General features: G+C 37.5%; 1 protein-coding gene across 1 annotated transcript in view; it reads left to right on the top strand.

Moving 5' to 3' along the window:
• Nucleotides 1-22,370, top strand: part of NCKAP5 (NCK associated protein 5) — a 676,395-nt gene that overhangs the window by 276,027 nt on the left and 377,998 nt on the right. The window contains exon 4 of the mRNA XM_042993887.1: nt 10,840-10,973. Coding sequence (XP_042849821.1) covers nt 10,840-10,973 — 134 coding nt within the window. The remainder of the gene's footprint in view (nt 1-10,839; nt 10,974-22,370) is intronic.

Genomic DNA, 22,370 nt, shown 5'->3' with positions numbered 1-22,370 from the left:
TAAACAAATGAGATCAAACTGAAATAAGCTTCTGTGTAGCAAAGGAAACCACCAATAAAATTAAAAGGCCACCTATTGAATGTGAGAATGTATTTTCAAATCATATATCCCATCAGGGTTAATATTCAAAATACATAAAGAACTACAATAAATAGCAAAAAAATATGATTTAAAAATGGGCAGAGGATCTGAACAGACATTTTTCCAAAGAAGACAAGCAGATGGCCAACAGACACATAATCACCTCACACCTGTTAGATGGTTGTTATCAAAATCAAAGCAAAACAAAAAATAAGAAGCATTGGTGAGGATGTGGAGAAAAGGGAACCCTTGTGCACAGTTGGTGGGAATGTGAATTGGTGCAGCCAATATGGAAAACTGTATGGAAAATCCCGAAACAATTAAAAAGTAGAAGTATCATATGATCCAGCAATCCCAACTTCTGGATATTTATCTGAAGAAAATGAAAACATTAATTAAAAAAATATATGCCCCCTATGTTTGTTGCAGCATTATTTACAATAGCCAAGGTATGAAAACAACCTAAGTGTCCAGGATGGATAGATGAATAAAGAAGACGTGATACATACATACACACACACACACACACACACACACACACACACACACACACACAATGGATTACTACCCAGCCACACACACACAAAAGGATTCTTGCCATTTGCAACAACATGGCTAGACCTTGAAGGCACTAAGCTAAGTAAAATAAGTCAGACTGAGAGAAAAACAAATACCATATATACTCACTCATATACAGAATGTAAAAACAAAACCAACCTCAGCCACAAGGGAAACCAAACTGATAGATTCAGGGAACAGATTGGCAGTTGTCAGAGGGTAGGAGGGATGGGGGTTGGGCAAAAGAGGTGAAGGGTGTCAAAAAGTACAAACTTATAAGTCATGGGGTGTGTAATAGCATAGCAATTATAGTTAATAATACTATATTGCATATTTGAAAGTTGCTAAGTGAATAAATCTTAAATGGCCTCATCACAAGAGAATAAAAAGAAAAACTTTGTAACTATGCATTATGATGGAGGATCACTAGACTTCTTGTGGTGATTATTTTTCAATGTATACAAACATTGAATCATTATGTTGTACATCTGAAACTAATATGTAACATGTCAAATATAAAAATGAATAAAGGATAGGGGCACGTGGGTGGCTCAGTTGGTTAAGCATCTCACTTCACCTCAGGTCATGATCTCACTTTGTGGGTTCGAGCCCCATGATGAGCTCTGTGCTGACAGCTCAGAGCCTGGAGCCTGTTTCAGATTCTGTGTCTCCCGCCCTCTCTGCCCCTCCTCTGCTTGTGCTCTCTCTCTCTCTCTCTCAAAAATAAATGTTAAAAAATTTTAAAAATAAATAAATAAAGGATTAAAAGATTAAAAAATAAATGTTAGAGCAGAACTGACTATCCCAAGGGGAAAAAAAGTTGGGGTTTGGAGGGAATCTTGTGGTCAGAAAAAAATACTTGGTTCTAGTCCCAGAGCTATCATTTCTAACAGTGGAACCAACCCTGAGCAAGCGCCTTCCATCTCTTTATATCATTTTCTTTATCTTTAAATGGCATTGATAACTATTGACGTTGTCAAGTTGTCCTGAGGACTAGATGAACCAATGAAGGAGGAAAATTTTGTAAATTGTAAAGTTTTCTCCAAACTCAAAATTTTTCTCATAGAACTTATTTCATAGGTAGAAGCATCAACTAAAGAGGAACATGGAGTTGAAAGTTTACCCACTCAGAGTCAGTTTTTGCTGAGAAAATTATGCAAACCTGCCTTTTTAATGAAAGTAAAGTCCATGACTCTAAACAGAATGAATAATGTATGGCTGGCAAAGTGTCCTGTGGACATATGTGTCACATCACTTAGACTTAGCCCGTGGGCCAGTGTTTGTGTTCCTGTTGTAGCTATTTAGGTACAATGGTAAGAAAAGCCAAGGAGGAGAAAGGGAAGAGGTGAACTTGCTAAATACAACTGGGAGAAATACAAAAGTGATCTTCAGTGAGTTTTGAAAAACACAGAGCTTTTTTTAAGATGGCTTCTTACAGCCAGCCCAGCCCATGGGTTCTATGGAAAGAGAGATGCCATAGAAATTTGGCCGCATCCAATACTGTAACCCAGATTTCTGTGATACTGTTTTTTACTAACTGCTCTTCAGTACCTAGCAGCACCATATAAATAACACTCAACTATTCTGCGTCTCTCACTCCCAAAACTCCCCGCTCTAAAAGATCTAGAGCAAACCTAGGGGAAAATCAAAATTACTTTGGGGACAGATCAGTTTATATCCAGGGTACAACTATTAAAAAAAAATCTGGCCAGTCTATTGACACATTCTACTGTTATTTTTATCCATGTTTTATAATTTGGGTAAAATTTTTTCCCCTACATTTAGAAAGTAGATGTGGCTTAGAGTCAAGCTTTGATGGTTTAATTGAAATACACACCATTTAAAGGGAATATATTTTAGTAAACAACTTTTGCCTCATTAGTCCTAGAATTCCCTAGAACTTTCACTGTTTTGTAAGGCTATCATTTTCCTTTTATTTGAAAAGCATTAACAAATTGAACAGAAAAAATTATTCATATGGAAAATGCGCTCCCTTTTTAGATTTTGGGGATTCATCAATATGACAATGCGTGAATCTATGTAACATTCTTTACTTGTGAAGGAAGAAGGGATACTGTCTTCTCTGCTAAAATTCACCCTTTTTTTATAGGATGTGCTTTTTAACTATTTAACATACATATTTAACATATTTGTTTTGTTTTGGGAACCAAAGCACAGTCTTGCAAATTCTATAATATAGGTAACTTATCCATGTTCCTTTTGATCCAGTGAGTTTATACAGAGAGAAGTGTTGATTATGTATAATAACAGAGTAGATTTTATTTTCATATTTTTATTGTGGTGAATATATGTAATAAAATATAAATATATTTATATTGAGGGCACTTGTTGGATGAGTACTGGGTGTTATATGGAAACCAATTTGACAGTAAATTATATTTTTATTTTTATTTTTATTTATTTTTTAAAATATTTATTTATTTTTGAGAGAGAGGCAGAGTGTGAGTGGGGGAGGAACAGAAAGAGAGGGAGACACAGAATCAGAAGCAGGCTCCAGGCTCCAAGCTGTCAGCACAGAGCCCCACACGGGGCTCGAACTCACAAACCCCGAGATCATGACCTGAGCTGAAGTTGGCTGTTCAACTGACTGAGCCACCCAGGCGTCCCTGACCTGACAGTATATTATTATCAAAAAAATAAAATATAAATAAGGAAACAAATAAGAAATAGTGAAATAAATACTAAAATAAATAAATGATAAAATGCATGTAATATAAACTTTGCCATTCTTTTTCTCTATAGGTTTGACTTTAGTTAGCATGTTTTTCTTTTTAAACCATGTTTTTCTCCTTTGCCAAAGATGCAGGAACATGACAGAAAAAAGATTTGAGTTTGATTTTACTTTTTCTGAATCTGACAGAAGTAACTGATTTTGTGGAGATTAAAAATTGACCACCAACGAGATTGAGACAGAAGTTACAGGCCTGACTTAGCTAAGCGCCAGTTCAAGAATCAATAAGCAAAACATTTCCAGTGTGCTAAGTACAAAAATACATATGCACATTAGATGTAGTCCTAATCTTAAACAGATGTTTATATAGGTGGAGAATCATGATAAATGCACATGAAAAATAATAATAGAAGAAAGTAAGTAAGGGCGTACAGGGTGGTAAAGTGTGTAGGTGGTGTGGAAATCAGGGAAGGGAGACAGACTTGATGTGGGGAAGTTCCAGAGAGGTGGCTCAAAGCTGAACCTGGAAGCTATCTTAATTTTGAATACAGAGACCTGAAAGGACTTGTTGCCCTCCCAGGAGGAAGGGCGTGGTCAAAAATATACAGGAAAGGGAATGCGCAAATATTTTTAGAAGATCTTGATTTATTTCCAGATCATACTCTAATGCTTCTTTCATGATCCTCAGGAGAACTTTTCCCCCATGAATTAGAGCTAGAGAAAGTCCACCTTTCCTATCACTCCTGGTGAATATGTCTGATACAGTGAATTGCATTTCATCTTGGGTAATCTATAGTTCAGAGTCACCTTGTCCTGTTTGGAGCCTGCAGTCTCTGCTTCCCTTCTCCCCTGAAAGAATGTAGGTCCCTCAAAGTCAGGCATTGAACCGTTCTTTGTTTTTTATCAGAAGATAATCTATTCTGCATGCAAAATACTTAATTTAGTAGAAACCATAGCCATAATAGAATGACATGCTAAAAAAAAAAAAAAAAGTAGTTCTAGTAACAAAACTAAAACAAAAACAAAAAGACATTAGCATGGGTGAATCAGTAACATCAGGAGGATCTGAGTTTGCATACTTTTTACCAGTTCCGTGACTGTTTTTTTTTCTTTCCAATTTTTTATTTAAATTCTAGTTAGTTAACATATAGAATAATATTGGTTTCAGTCATACAATTTACTGATTCATCACTTACACATATAACAGCCAGTGCTCATTACAAGTGCCCTCCTTAATGTCCATCACCCATGTAGCCCATTCCCCCACCCACCTCCCTCCATCAACCCTCAGTTTGTTCTTTATCATTAAGTCTCTTGTGGTTTGTTTCCCTCTCTCCTCTTCCCTCCCACTTCCCATATGTTCATCTGTTTTGTTTTTTTTTAATTCCACATATGAGTGAAATCATACAGTATTTGTCTTATGCCGATTGACTTAATTTTGCTTAGCATAATATACTATGGTTCCAACCACATCATTGCAAATGGCAAGATTTCTTTTTTTCGTGAGAGAGTAATATGTCATCGTTTGTGTGTGTGTGTGTGTGTGTGTGTGTGTGTGTGTGTGTGTGTGTGTGTGTGTGTATACACCACATATTCTTTATGCACTCATCAGTCAGGGGACACTTGGGCTCTTTCCATCATTTTACTAGTGTTGATAATGCTGCTATAAACATTGGGATGCATGTATCCTTTAAATCTGTAATTTTGTATCCTGTGGGTAAATACCTAGTAGTGAAATTGCTAGGTCATAGGGTAGTTCTATTTTTAAGTTTGTGAGGAACCTCCATACTGTTTTCCAGAGTGGCTGTACCAGTTTGCATTCCCACCAACAGTGTAAGAGGGTTCCCCTTTTCCAGCATCCTCGCCAACATCTGTTGTTTCCTGAGTTGTTAATTTTAGCCATCCTGATAGGTGTGAGGTGGTATCTCATGGTGGTTTTGATCTCAATTTCTCTGATGATGAATGATGTTGAATATCTTTTCAAGTGTCTATCAGCCAGCCAATGTCTTTTTTGGAAAAATGTCTTTTCTGGAAAAATGTCTTTTCATGCCTTCTGCCCATTTCTTAACTGGGTTATTTGGTTTTTTTGAGTGTTGAGTTTTAGAATTTCTTTATATATTTTGCATACTAACCCTCTATCAGATATGTCATTTGCAAATATCTTCTCCCATTCCATAGGCTGCCTTTTAGTTTTATTGATTGTTTCCTTTGTTGTGCAGAAGCTTATCTTGATATATTGCCAATAGTTCATTTTTGTTTTGTTGCCCTTGCCTCTGGGGACCTATCTAGTAAGAAGTTGTTCCTGCCAAGGTCAAAGAGGTTGCTGCAAATCTTCTCCTCTAGGATTTTGGTGGTTTCCTGTCTCACATTAAGTCTTTCATCCATCTTGAATTTGCTTTTGTGTATGGTATAAGAAAATGGTCTAATTTCATTCTTCTGGACAGATCAAAACCACTGTTTCCTGTCCAGTTTTCCCAATGCCATTTGTTGAAGAAAGTGTCTTTTTTCCATTGGATATTCTTTCCTGCTTTGTTAAAGATTAGTTGATCATGTAGTTGTGGGTTCATTTCTGGGTTTTCTATTCTGTTCCATGGATCTAAGTATCTGTTTTTGTGTCAGTACCATACTGTGTTGGTGACAACAGTTTTCTTATATAAGTCCTGAATCATGATGCTTCCAGCTTCACTTCCCCCCCCCCCCCTCCCCTCAGGATTGCTTTTGGCTCTTCAGGTCTTTTGTGGTTCCATACAAATTTTAGAATTGTTTATTCTAGCTCTTGAAAAATGCTGGTGGTATTTTAATAAGGATTGCATTAAATAGGTCTAATGCTTTGGTTAGTATAGAGATTTTAACAACATTTGTTCCTCCAAGCCATCTGCATGGAGTTTTTTCCCATTTCTTTTTGTCCTATTCAATTTCTTTCATAACTATTCTGTTGTGTTCAGAGTATAGATCTTTTACCTCTTTGGTTAGGTTTATTCATAAGTATCTTACTGTTATTGGTGCAATTGTAAATGGGATTGATTCCTTAATTTCTTTTCCTGCCATTTTATTACTGGTGTATAGAAATGCAACAGATTTCTGTGGATTGATTTATATTCTCCAAGTTTGCTAAATTCATGCATCAGTTCTAGCAATTTTTTAGAACCTTTCAGGTTTTCTACTTAGAGTATCATATCATCTACAAATAGTGAAAGTTTGACTTCTTCCTTGCTGATTTGATGACTTTTTATTTCTTTCTGTTGTCTGAGAGCTAAGGCTAAAGCTTCCAGTATTATGTTAAATAGTAATGGTGAGAATGGACATCCCTGTCTTATCCCTCACTATAGAGGAAAAACTCTCAGTTTTTCCCCATTGAGGATGATATTAGTTGTGGGTCTTTTATATATGGCTTTTACAATGTTGAAATATGTTCCATCTATACCTGCTTTGTAGAAGGTTTTTTATCAGGAATGGATGCTTTCAAATGCTATCACATGCCTTTTCTTCATCTATTGACAGGATCATATGTTTCTTATCCTTTCTTTTATTAATGTGGTGTATCACATTGATTGATTTGCAAATATTGAACCAGCCCTGCAGCCCATGGATAAATCGTACTTGATGGTGGTGAATAATTCCTTTAATGTTCTGTTGGATTCTATTTGCTAGTATCTTGTTGAGAATTTTTGTATCCATGCTCATTAGGGATATTGGCCTATAATCCTCATTTTTAGTGGGGTCTTTTTATGGTTTTGGAATCAAGGTAATGCTGGCCTTTAAGAATGAGTTTGGAAGTTTACCTTACATTTCTGTTTTTTGGAACATTTGGAGAAGAATAGGTATTCACTCTTCTTTAAATGTCTGGTAGGATTCCCTTGGGAAGCCATCTGGTCCTAGACTTCATTGGGAGATTTTTTATTACTGATTCAATTTCTTTGCAGCTTATGGGTCTGTTCAAATTTTCTATTTCTTCCTGTTTCAGTTTGGTAGTTTGTATGTTTTTAGGAATTTTTCCATTTTTCTCAGATTTCCCAGTTTGTTGGCATATAATTTTCCATAGTATTGTCTTATAATTGTTTATATTTCTGTGGTATTGGTTGTGATATCTCCTCTTTCATTCATGATTTTATCTTTTTGGGTCCTTTCTATTTTCTTTTTGTTAAGTCTGACTAGGCAATTTTATTAATTCTTTTGAAGAACCAGTTCTTATTTGTTTTTCTTTTCTGTATCATTTTCCCCCCTATATAATTTATTTCTGCTCTAATCTTTGTTATTTGCCTTCTTCGGCTGGCTTTAACATTTATTTGCTGTTTCTTGTCTAGCTCCTTAAAGTGTAAGTTTAGGTTGTATATTTGAGAACTTTTCTTGCTTCTTGATGTAGCCATGTATTGCAGTATACTTCCCTCTTAGGACTGTCTTTGCTGCATCCCAAAGGTTTTTGGACTGTCATGCTTTCATTTTCATTTGCTTCCATGTATTTTTTAAATTTATTCTTTAATTTCCTGGTTAACCTATTCATTCTTTAGTAAGATGTTCTTTAATTTCCATGCATTTGTGGTCTTTCAAAATGTTTTCTTGTGTTTGACTTCAAGTTTCATAGTGTTGTGGTCTGAAAACATGCATGGTATGATCTTGATCTTTTTGTACTTGTTGAGGACTGATTTATGACCTGTATGTGATTTATTCTGGAGAATGTTTCATGTGCATTCAAAAAGAATGTTTATTCTGCTGCTTTAGGATCTGTTGAGTCCATCTAGTCCATTGTGTCATTCAAAGCTTTTGTTTACTTGTTGATTTTCTGTTTAGATGAGTGTTCCCCCGTTTTGTCCATCCTTGTAATTGCATCCATTCGGTTTTGCATCTCAGTTACAGCATTCTTTAAATTCAGTGTGACTAGTTTTTCATTCTTCTATCTCTCTGTTAAGGGGTTCTCTAGTGTCATCTATGCTTTCCTCAAGCCCAGCTAGTATGTTTATGATTATTGTTTTAAATTCTGGTTCAGACATCCTATTTTTTTTTCTGTATAATTAAATTCCTGACTGTGACCACTTACCGTTCTTTCTTTTCAGGTGACTTCCCCCATCTTGTCATTTTGTCCGGGTCACTGTTTTTGAATGTGTGTGATTGTTAGGAAAACCTATTGTATTTATGTTCCTGAACATAATGCCTATATTAAGAAGAGGTACCATATCCAGCCCCCTAAAAAAGGAAACTAGATTCTAGGTGTGTTTTGGTTTGCGGGTTTAAAGAAGCTAGGTCCCAACAAACAAACAAACAAACACACCAGGAAGCTAGATCCTATTTCTCCTAGAGCTGAAGCTTTACAGCTCCCTATAAGCAGTAGACTTGGTGCATGTGAAGGTTTTGTGCTGGTCTAGGGGTGGGGCCTGCTGTACTGATTCTCAGGAGGACTTGAACTAATGGAGATGCCCCTGCAGGGCCCGGGGGGTGGGGCTTGGTGTAAGTGGTTCCAACCTACAAGGAATGTTGCTGTTTAGCTCACTGAGTTTCATCAGTGCAATGGGCATGGGGCAAAATGGCATCATCCCACTCTGTCATCCCCAGGTGGACAACTGTCCACCACTCTTCAGGAAGCCCCCACAGAAGAGCAAACAGTCAACTCTCTTGTGTCCCTGGCTTCTGCCAGATCCCTGCCTTTGCCCTGTCTGTACCTGAGATGTCTGCCTGCCAGGTGTCACAGTACATCTGTGTTTTATCACAGGTGTGTGGTTGGGTTTAAGAACTTCAAGTTTTAGAGATTCCCAGAGTTTGGACCTGCACTGATCCTCTGGGGGAGGGTCTCACTGCACTGTGGCCGGTGCTGGTTTGTCTCAGCAATCAGTTACACGATTGGGCAGTGGTTCAGAGTTTATGGTAAAGTGCAACAAAAAGCCGGCACCAAAGTTTGAAGCTCTCACCCAGTGTCTTTGTTCCTATGCTAGAAAACAGGGCAGCATGTTGGTGCTGTCAATTCTTTTGCTCCCTCAGAGGCCGTGCCTCCATTCCCAAATGTATCCAAGCAGGAGAACTGTTTCTCTGCCTGTGACCCAGGGGAGCCTCAGACCACACTGCCCACTTCTGGGTCTCCACCTTCCTTCCCCACCGGAGTACCACCAAGCCCACCAGGCACAACCCTGGCAATGGTGCAGACCTGCAAATCTGTGCTCCAGATGCTGTGCTCTGCTCCTTATAAACACTTGTAGTAGTCATCCTCTCTCCTTTTCCCAGCCAGCGGTTTTGAGGAAGAGTTTTTCTTGTGAAGTCCCCTGTGCGTGCTTTCATTCTTTCTCTCTCTTTCTCTTTCACTTCTCTCTCTCTCTCTCTGATCAGTGCTCCCTCCCCATCACAGCACCCACAGTTCTTTTCTCCCCCTAATCAACTCTCTGCAGCTCCTACTTTCCATGATGTGGCCATTTTTCTACCTCTAGTTGTGCAGTTTTGTTTTCTCAGTCCTCAGGTTGATTTTTTGGGTGTTCAAAATGATTTGATATTCATCGAGCTGTGTTCAAGGGCTGAGGCAAGATTAGGGTTCCCCTACTCTTTCGCCAACTTGACTCCTTGTTTTTGGAATGAGTTTTTGCTGGACCATCTATTTTGAGTCATCTAGTCCTTTGAAACCCTGAGTCCCATTTGTGAATGGGCTAGTTTTCTGGGATAATAATAAAGTGAGTGGTTTACCCTATTTTTATCTGTGAAAACCTAATTAGAGAAATAAAAACAAATTATTTAACCTTATTCTCATCAACTCCATGGCCTAATTAAGTTGAAATTGCAGGTCATTGTATAAAAATTAGTTATTTTTCAGGGCGCCTGGGTGGCTCAGTTGCTTTAGCATCCCACTCTTGATTTCAACTCAGGTCATGATCTCACATTTCATGAGTTAGGGCCCACATTGGGCTCCACCCTGTCAGTGTAGAGCCCACTTGTGATTTTCTCTCTCCCCCTCTCTCTGGCACTGCCCCCACCCCGCTTATTCATTCTCTCTCTCTCTCTCTCTCTCTCCCTCCCTCCCTCCCTCCCTCAAAAATAAATAAATAAACTTAAAAAAATTTTAAATAGTTAAGATGGTAAATTTAAAAAAGTCAGTTATGTTTCTTTAAAAGCATATACCAGACATTGAAGGTATGAAATAATTCTGAACAGCCTACTAATGATCTTACTCATCACTACTTGAATTACAACATATTTGATAGCATTATTGGGTCATAGATCTTCATATCTGCACAAGAAGCCACTTGGTTTAGTGAAAATTATTCAAGCATTAGAGACAAATCAGGCAGGATTGATAACTGTTACCTTCTGGTTTTTATGACAAATTACTTAGATGTCTCTGATCCTTAGTTTTCTTATCTGTAATAGGAGGTTAATAATAGAACCTACTTGATGGGGTTGTAATGAGGATGAAATTAATTTATATATAAAGTCCAACTTAGCGGTTGGTAACTGACAGCTCTTACTAATTATTTTTTTCTCATAGTAATTAAGAAACACCTTCTAAAAAGTCATTCCCTTTGTGCCTTTTATAGCATGAGAAGCTGATGCATGAATTGGAAGAGGAGAGACACTTACGTCTTCAGAGTGAGAAGCGGTTGCAGGAGGTGACACTGGAGTCTGAGCGCAACCGAGTTCAGATGCGTGGTCTGCAGCAACAATTCTCTAGGTACGCCTCTGAACTGAGCCTCTTGATTCTGGAGGTGCATCTCTTCCTGCACCAATAGCACTTGTGCTTGAGTTTTCATTGTGAAAGCTTCTCTTGAATTTGAGAAGCTAATTTCCTAAGAGCTTAGACCTTCTTTTCTGGCCCAGCCATCAGATAGTATTGGAGTTGATTGGCTGAGACTTGATATTTGCACCTCACATAGTCTTGGCTTTATTGGATCTGGTTGTCTTTTCTTCTCTCATGGCTTTCCAAGGGATCTTCCAGGAAGAAGTAGTCGCTGTGTGGCTGTAGGAATGCCCTGTGAAAGACCAACCAGGAGGATGAAAGTTTACCAGTTATTATAATTCTATTTTAAAGAGGACAGAGAATGTGAATCTAATTGTTCAGGAAGCACTTACTCAGTACTTAAAGGAAACATTTACCAATGGTTAAAAAACTCTAAATCAATGTGTTTCTTTCCTTTAAAAAGACGTAACTTGAATTTGGAAGGAGGCTTCTGATTAGATTTAATTCCTGCACAGTCAGAATCTTTCAGCTACCAATTATAGTTACTATGGGACCAGTTGAAGGTTCAGTCTGTTATTTAAAGTCTGTTCAATTCCATGGAAAAAACAGACTTGTGCAGTTCCAATCCTGGGACCTGATAAGGGAACTCTGTGAAAGACGATTTACTTTCATTTCTGTATTTCACTTCACCATTTGCAAAATCAGGGAATTAATTTTGCGTTATTTTTTTCTCTTTCTTGAGGTTATCCCAGGCAGAATCAAGTTTGAGAAGTTGCCTTAAATCTTTTCCGATCAATCTATGTGGATCTTCTGTTTAATTTCCTATTGGGATTTGGATGTGATCAGTGATAGATGATTTGGCTTCCTCATTATGAAGCTTTTATAATGATAGCTTAAGCTTTGAATGCATTGCAGGGAGAAACCAAAGTTGAGCCTACAGATGATTTATTTCATTGTGATGAATACCATGAATGTTTGTGACTTTGGTTTAGAGACTTCTTAGGGGAGCAGGTTAGAAAGGATGGGTGACTCCTCTGTATTCCGAGTCATAATTTAACATCCCATTCCACTCTCTGAGCCCATGATAATACACAGGTGCTGTAGAAATGCACCAATCAGTAGTTTAACAAATGTTTGTCCCACCCCTCATAAGCTATTACTTACACAACCTTGTGCTCAGTTTTTCATTTGGTTTGATGGCAACTCTCACTTTATGTCTCCCAACTTGAAATAATAGATCCAGCCCCCACTTTTGAAGCAACTCTAAAACAAGCACTGCTTTGTAATACTTGCCATTTTAATGATATAGGAAAGGAGGAGGTAGATTGCCCTACCCTTCTTGCACTGTCTAATTGAGATGTCTCTGTATTCAAGCTATTGATTTACAGAGCCGGAGACATATGGCACAGTAAATTATTTTCATATGATACCAGGTCATCTGCTGTAAATCAGATGACACCCATACAGATTTGAGTTGCACCAGAGCCAAGGCTACATCCTAAGCTGAAAGAGAAGATAATTATATGTCGAACAAATAGTGATTGGTTCTACACTCCACATTTTCCACCACTATATTCAGTTTCCTAATATAAAGCATCATTGGAACTGAAAAGTTCAAGTCCAATTACAGCCAAAGAACTAATGTAATTCAGCAATAGATGGGGAAAAAAAAGCATATATCGCAGGTAGGATAGTTAGGCAATAATTTAAGTAGAACCACTGAACCGTTTTTGATGACCTTTCACATCTTAAACTGTGGTTTATGAGATATTTCTAGCTATGTTTACTTGAACAGTCTTGTTGCTATAACTTAGGTCTTTGTAAAATTCTCTGTATTATAGAACATTTGTATAGCTCATCACCTTTGGATGTGGTCAGTGTCTAAATGCCCATATGTATATGGATAATTTTCTCCTTCTTCTCCCTGGGTTAATGAGTTTATTTTGTACATCATGCTGTCTGAGATGTAGATTTACTTTGAGTGTATTTATGGGATGAGTTTACTTTGAAAAATAATGCTAGTAATTCACCTTTTCAAAAGACACAAAGTAGCTTACAGTAAAAGGTAGTTTTACAATAAGACTAATAAAATGATAATAGAAAATAAAAGCTATAAAAGGATAATGTGGCAAGTTATCATGCTTACATGGCCTGACATGTTTTCTGACAGTGAGCATTTGATTTACCTCTAACATTCCTTGTGGACAACATCAAAAGGAATGTATAACAGCATATGTAATCATTATCTCCTAGACAAAGGCTGCCACTCCTCAGGGAGAGAGACATTATCTCTGGTAACAAACTCATACCAGAACACATCCCTCGGCCCCTTCAGAGATGGCACAGGAGGATATAATAGACAGTGGTCCAAAATGGTTCAGAGTAGGATTAATTCTTAGAAGTACTGCTGCTTCTGTAATCTCACTTATGTCTACAAAGTTAAGGAATTTATGAAGTTCACAGTATGTGAAATAGGAATGCTGGGTTCATATCTAAATGATAATGAGTAAAACAGAACTCCAGTGCTCACGGTTCTCAAGTCAGGCACTGTACTGCAAGTTCACGGCAACATCTAAATATACATGTGTTGTATCTTTTTAGTACCTATTTTATTAACCTGGGGCACAGAGACATGAGATGCTGAGGACTGGGTGGAGCTACGAGAAGTATTTTCCTGGTATAGTTGATGGTATTGTCACCATGGGGCCATCTGAACAGTAGTAAAGGAGATACTGAGTCTCAGATTCAAGATGAGGTGAGGCATTGGAGAGGAAAGCAGATAGTGAAGTTAGAAGCTGGGACAATTAAGTGTATGTATGAGGTAGAGTTCAGGCATCAGAATGAGCACTGCAGCATAATTAGTCCAGGGCTTGATTTTATGCAGTTTCAGTGAGGTGATATGGTGCCTTAAAGTTACCAGACAAACCTGAACATTGTGATTATCCCCCTGATTATCCCCCTGAACAAGTGATCCCCTTACTTAGGCCATAAGTAGGATCACTTAGGCCATAAACATCTGTAAAAACGTTTGCATGAGTAATTCTCTTTTTATGTGGCCACCAAACCTTCACTTATAATCCCCCCCCTTTCCTCTTGACCTCTGATTAGGGTATAATGATCAGCAGTGGTCCAAAATTTGGGTAATAAAAAAATGGAGAGAGATGTGACCATAGATTACATAATCAGCTCTAAGCTCATAAATCATAAATCGCCTGTACTGAGGATGATTCAGGAAGCCATAACAAGCTTGATTCTGACCATTACATCCTTTAATATAAATATGGAGAACAGAAAAGGTGTTTCCAAATTAAACCGTTGCCATAGATGAAGGAACATTTCAATAGGGTGGTGCTTAGAGACAGGTGGCTTCTTTGTCTTGCTATTTGGTGATATAAATCAAAGATGCCTTCCAAATGTCATAATGATTATTTGACCTGTCATCTGTGTGGTATACATGGCTGGGCACATTTTATGTGAGATTAGCTTTGTGCCCACCCTTCTATAATTGGGTAGCTGTCTCTACCCTCCCTTTAACTGTTCTATTGAAGTGTGCATCTCTAGGCAGCTGAGGTAATAATGCTGTGAGTGAGGCTATGTCACTGCCTTCCCTCCTATATAAAGATGATTAGTGTTGGAACCCCCAGCGTCATTACCTTGAGTAAATGAGGTGGTTGTGCATCCCTTAGATTCACCTAGAGAAGCACTTAAGGAACACTCTCTCCAACCAGGTGGGTAAAATAACAATGATTTGAAAGAAAACAGATTTGTGGAGAAATCAGCAATACAGAGTACTGATATCATGTCACCCATGCATGATTTACACCTGTATTTGAGTTGGTTCCTTTGGAAGCAGTACAGTCAATGTGTGGATTATTGCTGAAAGCTGTTGCTCTTATCAGACAATCAACCATTTTTATTGTGTGTACAATAAAATAGAACACAGTATGTATCCTCACAAAATGTGGACTCCACATGGAAAAGACTTATATATGTAAATGAGCAAAAAACCCCCACATATATAGCATAGCTGTAAATAAAGGGAACTTTTATCCAAATTCAAGACAGCCAAACTTGATATTTGTTAATGGCATGTTATCATGCAAAAGCATGAATCAAGCCAGGTGAAATAAATGAGTGATTGCCTAGTGCTACTAGCAATAATAATACACATGGTTATCATATGACAGCTCTGTGCTGCAGTATATTTGAAGCTTTAAATTAGAATCAACCTGGTAGACTCACCACCACGAAGACATATTTCATAAACTATCTACTGTTAGCAACCCATATCGCACTCATAGCATCATTAGGAATTAGTTAGTGCTTTTCCACAGCCTTGAAATGTTCCCCGTGCGTGCGTGTGTGTGTGTGTGTGTGTGTGTGTATGCACGCGCAAGTGCTTATATGTGCATATTTACACCATGCAGTGTAAATTTAAGTAAAGGGAACAGTTAAGCTTTGTCACCCATAATAGGCAAGGGTAGTTAAAAATCACCCAAATGGAGTCCAAGCTTTCACTCTCTACCTCCAGGATTTCTTTTCACCTGTTCTGACCTTCTCTCCCTGCACAGTTATCTGCTGCCTTGAAGCTATTTCTTTGCTTACTATAACTGGGATTTCTTCTATCACAGTTGATTGCTATGCTTAAGTGCAGTCGGCTGCATGCTGAACTTGAAGGAGACGTAAATTGAGATGGTTTTACTACTTAACTCGTTCACTGGTTGCTGTTCACATTATCGGCTCTCAGAAACTTTATGGAATTCTAGGGTTCATTTTCTGCTGCCCATTTCGAAGCTGTAGGCACCTGGCATAGAAGTGTGTGTTGAAGAGGATAATATGCCCTTAAATGTTCTACCCACGTATTCCCTTCTGCCTCTGTATCTGTCTGGTGCATTAAAAGAACATTTTCTCTACATCTTTAGAAGGAGTAAAACATAACAAGATGAGAAAAGCTGTCAATTGACCTTAGGACAATCGATAGCACAGAGCTCTTCTGCCCCTTTTCTACATTTGTTCCCATCTCAGACCTTTGTCAACTTTAACCTATCACAGGGGCTCGTTCTCCTGAGCGTCTTGTTCCTCCTGATGAATATAGAGGGAAATTTTCTGTTGATTTGGAGTTGCTATTTCCATGCTATAAGCAATATTTCTAGCTAAGACTTTTCATAAGAATGGAGGTCTCTCATCTCCTTTGAGAAAATCTACCAGAAGTTTAAAATGAGAAGGCAGTGCTGGTTAAATGATAAATTTTCTTCAAATCGCACAGATGGAAGAAAGATTTTTAAATAGCATCTTTTAAAATGCCTCATTCACATAGTATGGATCATGTTTTAATGTAAGAAGTTTATATCTTAGTGATCTAGTGTTTAAGCTCTTGCTTGAGCAAAGCAGAGGGAGACTAAAACCAACTATAAGAGAATGGCTGGGGGAGGGGGAATGGGGAAGACCATTTTCAGCTCCCTGAGCAACAGCTAACTTAATAATAAGCATTTCTTAATTCCTTTGTATTTCTGTTTCTGCATAAGGCATGATGACATTGTCAAATGTTTCCTAAATTCTTAATAGAGGTATACGTTGTTGAGTAGAAAACTTAGAAGTTATATTGTGTGTTATTTATCTCTAGTAGTGAAAATAGTATTAACACAGACTATAGTTTCGGTTTTATTTCACAGAGCAACATCTTATTAAATGGGCTTTCTAGGATGTGGTTCTAGCTCCATTTCTTTTTTAAAAAATTTTTAAAAATGTTTATTTATTTTTGAGAGAGATAGAGCACAAATGGGAGAGGGGCAGACAGAGAGGGAGACAGAATCCAAAGCTGACTCCAGGCTCTGAGCTGTCAGCACAGAGCCTGATGGGAGGCTTGAACTCACAATCTGCGACATCATGACCTGAGCCAAAGTCAGACACTTAATGGACTGAGCCACCCAGGTTCCCCTCTAGCTTCACCTCTAGCTAACTTAATCACTTTGGTTAAGTAATTCGACCTTTTTAGAACTCAGTTTGATCATTTGTAAAGTGAAAGAGTTGAATTGCTTATAGTTTTATAATGCTTCTTACAGTTTTTAAAAGACAGTGAATTTAAACTATATTTAAACTGAAATGTATTACTTGAGTGAAGTTCTAACCAGACCTTCTTGAAGTTCTAACCACCAGGCTTTTGTGTTGGGAACCTGGAGTGAACTGTCTTGCTCTCTACAGTATGATCCTTGTGTAACTCCGTGGGGGAGGGGGAGACGGTGGGCTTTCACCATGTCTATTTTGGTTACTTGACTCTGGAGACATCAAGATTAGAAAGCTGCCGTGCCCAGATGAAATATTTCTGTTGAGGACAGACAAAATTGAATACTCAGGAACCTGACTGGCAAAAGGAAGCTACAATCCTCTGCAGTGGACGTAACCATTATTGCTCTCGGCTCTGATGTTGTCTGCTTTAGGATTTATTTGAACTGGCTCAGAAAAAGCCTGAACAGAAAGAACTTTATGACACCCAGAATTGTTTTCACTTTTAAACAATTTCTCTGAAGAAATAGCCATCAGTAAAAACGAACAACCAACAAAACAAACAAAAACGGTGATTTAGTCTCTCTTCTAAACTTTTTTTTTTTAATTACCCATCACACTCTTACTGTGTTACTGTCCCCACCCCAACCTATTTTTTTTTCTTTTAAGAAAATACAGGATATAGAATCCATTTTATTTTAAAACTGTAAACTATGTTCATTCTTACTGTCAATAATAAATACTTTTTTGGTCAGGTCTACAGAAAATCCATTTTGTAGGTGTACAGTTTGATCAGTTTTGACAAACATACACCATCATATAACTACCGCTGCCATCAAAATACAGCATATTTTCCTGCCCCTGAAAAGTTTCTTTATTTCCCTTTGTTGTCCATTCCGATTCCATATGCCAAATGTATGACCAATGACTGATCTCTCTCCCTATAGTTTTGCCTTTTCCAGAAAATCATACAACTTAATTTATCAAGTATTTCACTTTCTGTGTCTGGTTTCTTTCACCTCGTGTGTCTTTTGATATGCATCCTTGTTGTTGCATGTGTCAGTAGTTCATTCCCTTTTATTGCTTAGTAACATTCCATTGTAAAAAAAGTACCTATTTGTTTATCCATGCAGCTACTCGTGGGTTTCTTCCAGTTTTAGGAGTATAAAGTTGCTATAAACTTGCAACTTTCATGCTCTAGTTTCATTGTTTTCCATTTCTCTTGGGTATATAACTAAGAATCGGATTACAAACTCATGTAGGAAATATATGTTTAACTTTACAAGAAACAGCCAAACTTTTTCCAAAGTAGCTGTGCAATTTTGCATTCTCACTAGCAAAGATTAGGAGTTATTCCATGTTAACAAATGCATCTGGAAAAGCAAAACCCAGATACAGAAAACCACACAAGAAATACCTGGCTTATTCAATTATTTTAAGGTGAACACTTGTAACCAACATCAAGTCAAGAAAGAAAACTCTGCTAGCCCCCCAGAGGGCCCTAGGGGCCTCTTCCCAATTTCAACCTTCATCTTCCCCAACTAAATAACTAATATCTTGGTTTTAGAGCAATAACCTCCTGGTGTTTTTAATAGTGCTATCACTTAATGTGCATCCCCAGACACTTTAGTTTAGTCTTGGTTGTTTGTTATAAAACTGGTTATATATTTTAGGTTTCTTTTAATGAATAGCTTGCCTTCCATCACTTGATTTTCTTTCAGATATCTACTGAAGAACCTGGAGCATTTGACCTACAGAGTTTATCAGTTTAAATTAACTTAGTTGTTTTCTATTCTTGGGGCAATTGAACATGTTTCTCTGTCCTCCATATTTTCTGCAAATTGGCATCTGTTTCTATACTTTGCTGCTAGTAATGATCTAAATAAGGAGTTCAGGGTTGTTGCCTAAGGAGTGGAGATCTTTTCTCATATCCCCATATATTTCTTACACTACAACCAATAACCTTTTCCATAATAGGCATTCAATAAACATTTGTTGGTTGAAGAATGAATGAATGAATGAATGAATGAATGAATATAAGAATGAATGAATATCTTCACTTAAACAGAAAGATGCGGCCAGAATTGCACTATGTACGACTAAGGTTAACCATGGAAGAATTTTAAAGGTAGTGTGTTTATGATAGAAATTTGCTTCCAAGAGAAGTTGTAGAATGGCCTTCCCTGTGAATCTGTAAAATTTTGATAATAGTCATCATTCTTAGAGTCATAAACCATGATGGCCGGGGAGGATGAAGACCCGATTTTCCATTCCTGAGCTTCTATGATAGAGTACTCACCTATAAAAGATGAGTTGCCTTTTCTCAGAATATTCTTTGCAGAATTCCTGTCTGCAGGGCACTAAATGGAATTTGGTGCATTAAAAGTTTACTTCCCATAGGGCAAAGTTTACTTTCAGAGAGTGTTTTATGACCCTCAGATAACATTTATACGAGTGTTTCTATGGTAGCGTATGGGGCAAATGCAATGGCAGCAATCTGAGGAGTGAGGATTATTTTCTGATTACCTTTTTCGTCCATAAGCAGTGCCTTTAATGAATGGTATCCCCACAGAGTGTGTCTCTGAGTGCTGGCTGTAAACACTTGGAACTCTTCTTTGGGATCCTTGATACAATTTGTGAAAAATTATTCAGTTAACATGGTTCTTGTTTATAAATATGTACATCTGCTGTTAACGAACAGCCTGGAGCTTTTAGGAATGTTCTTCTGAGAATAAAACAGAATTAGCTGTGCTGAAGCTGTGGGCTTCTGAAAAAAGAAACAAGTTGTGGTTTTCATTAAATTGTGTTTCAGGGGGCGCCTGGGTGGCTCAGTTGGTTAAGCGGCCGACTTCAGCTCAGGTCATGATCTCGCGGTCCATGGGTTCGAGCCCCGCGTTGGGCTCTGTGCTGACAGCTCAGAGCCTGGAGCCTGTTTCAGATTCTGTGTCTCCCTCTCTCTGCCCCTCCCCCGTTCATGCTCTGTCTCTCTCTGCCTCAAAAATAAATAAATGTTAAAAAAATTAAAAAAAAAATTGTGTTTCAGAATTCTTTGTATTTTTCTTCTGACTGAAGGTTTTCACCTTTCATTTGGAGTAGTAGCAAGTGACAGGATATATTTTCACAAAGCACAAAGATGAGTTTCTTTTGCCATGTTTAATGTAGTTTTTGCAACATTTCAAACTTCTCTTTTATAATAAGCATTTTTATTATTATTGATAGCAACATAGTCACAAATATCATGTTTTATACTTTTATTTTTCAATGTTTCCAAAACCATTCCTTACATTATTTCATTCAGTTTTCACTTTAACCTTTGGCATTGTAAGCAAAGGCACATTGTGATATCATAATTTTAATAAATAACACTGTCACAACTTTACCAAAATGAAGTGACTTGTCCACAGTCACATGGCTAGGTGGATCTCAGTCTAGACCCCAGGACTTCTGGCATCTGGACAAATATTGTCTATTTCCTCGTTAATTCATTTTGTAGTTTATGATCATTGATAGAAAATGAAGATACTAAAAATATTAGAAACAATTGTGTTTCATGTAGATTTCAGCCTTGATTGTATATGTAGACATTCTGCCACTCACCAGGTTTCTTAGACTTTATCATCAGTTGACTGAGATTGTACCCAAAGAAACTTGGGCCCCAGTGATTAATGAAATTCTATTAAATTAAAAGGAGATCTTGGTAGCCACTGTTTTCCCATTTCAGAGTCCATAAAGAAGTTTCTGTAGTTGTCTCTCTTTAGTGCGTATCCCTTTTATAGCCTCTACTTTCTTAGTATATTTCTGTACAGCATCATTAAACCAGCTGGACTGATGATGAAAATGGTACCTTCAGACATCTAGCCTACCACCAAAATACAATTATATTTATTACATGAACTGTGTAGTCATTGAATTTAGCTGAGATGACCCAGATTTCCCCTTGGCTATGGACTTGGACAGTATATATTTAGCTAATAAAACCCAGTTCCAAATTCACCTTCTCTCTGATGTTTTTTTTTTTTAATTCCACTTTCCTCACTTAATTATTATACATATTGTAAATACATTAAGTATATATTTTTATTTGCTAACGGTTTTGGACCTCAATATAGTATATTCCCCCAGTAGAATGTAAACTTCTTATAGCTTTTGCCTGATACATAGTAGGTGTTTTATAAATGTTGAAATAAATATTTCCAATTGGCCATATTGCTATATTAAGCTACCATTTATTGAACCCCTACTCTGGATGACATTTGGCTATTCTGTCATATCATATTTACCTAAATCACTTACAGATTCCTAAATTTATTTTTTTCACTTTAAAATTTTTTCACTCAGATAGTATTGTTGCACAGGCAGTAAGTTTTTACAAGAACTAATGAGACCAAAAAGTATGACAGTTTAAAAAGAAAATGACAAAATTGGTTTGTGCTAAGCAAGGTAGAGGGACACAAAATAAGTCATTTCCCCTCTCTCTAAGAATCTTATGGTAAAGAAAGAGTCACACTTGAAAAAAACTAATGCTAGATGAAATCAAATCTTTACTGCAAGAAAGGGAGAAAAAAAAATGACCTAAGAAAAACTGAGCATGTCAGAAAGGGATTTATTTGAGATGACTATTGAAGGATGTGTAGGTGAGGAGGATTTAATACGGAACTGAAGGAAGGGCATTTTAGGTTAAGAGAACAGAACGCAAAGATAGGTCTAAAGGTGTGAGTATCCGTGATGGGTTTCAGAAGCAGCTAACAGTTGTGTATTGCTCGAGCTTAGTTCTGCTAAGGCCCTTATTTCACACTAGCTGTTTGAATTTAGGCTTTTGTCATCCCCTTGCATCCTGGGTAGTGAAAGAATGCCTGGCCTACCTTTGCAGGTTGATCTTATGAATATCTCAATCACACAAGTCAGTCTTATTTTGAACCCTTTTCCTGAAGCCCAGCGGTCACCTTTGATGTCAGAAAACACTTAAAGAATTGATTTCTATTCCCTCAGCAATTCACATTATTGTCAAGAGAGTCCCTAGTGAAGTAGTAATATATTTAGTATACTTCCAATATGCATGACACATATAACACTTACAAGTCTATTGCCTTTTCAGAAACAATCACCAAAGCACACGCTATGTTATCAGGAAATACCCTACAGGTCTTTGTAATAGATTTGAATGGTTTCAAGATTCTGCAAACTCGGACTTTATAAGCAGTCTCTCCTGAGTAAAGAATTGAGTGGTAGAGTAGTAAGGCTGTAGTTACTGCCTCAATTCATGGAAAGCCCAGTTCAGGAAAGGCCAGGACCTTAGAGGTTGCAATGACAGTGAGAACATCCATCATTTAATAAAACCTGAATGAAGCACAGAAGGACAGCATCTAAATGCACAAGGAGAGAACTCTC

This window comes from Panthera tigris, chromosome C1, assembly GCF_018350195.1.
Source record: "Panthera tigris isolate Pti1 chromosome C1, P.tigris_Pti1_mat1.1, whole genome shotgun sequence".
Lineage (NCBI taxonomy): Eukaryota > Metazoa > Chordata > Mammalia > Carnivora > Felidae > Panthera > Panthera tigris.
Note: the sequence above shows the minus strand (reverse complement) of the source record. Positions and strands in the feature narration are given on the sequence as shown.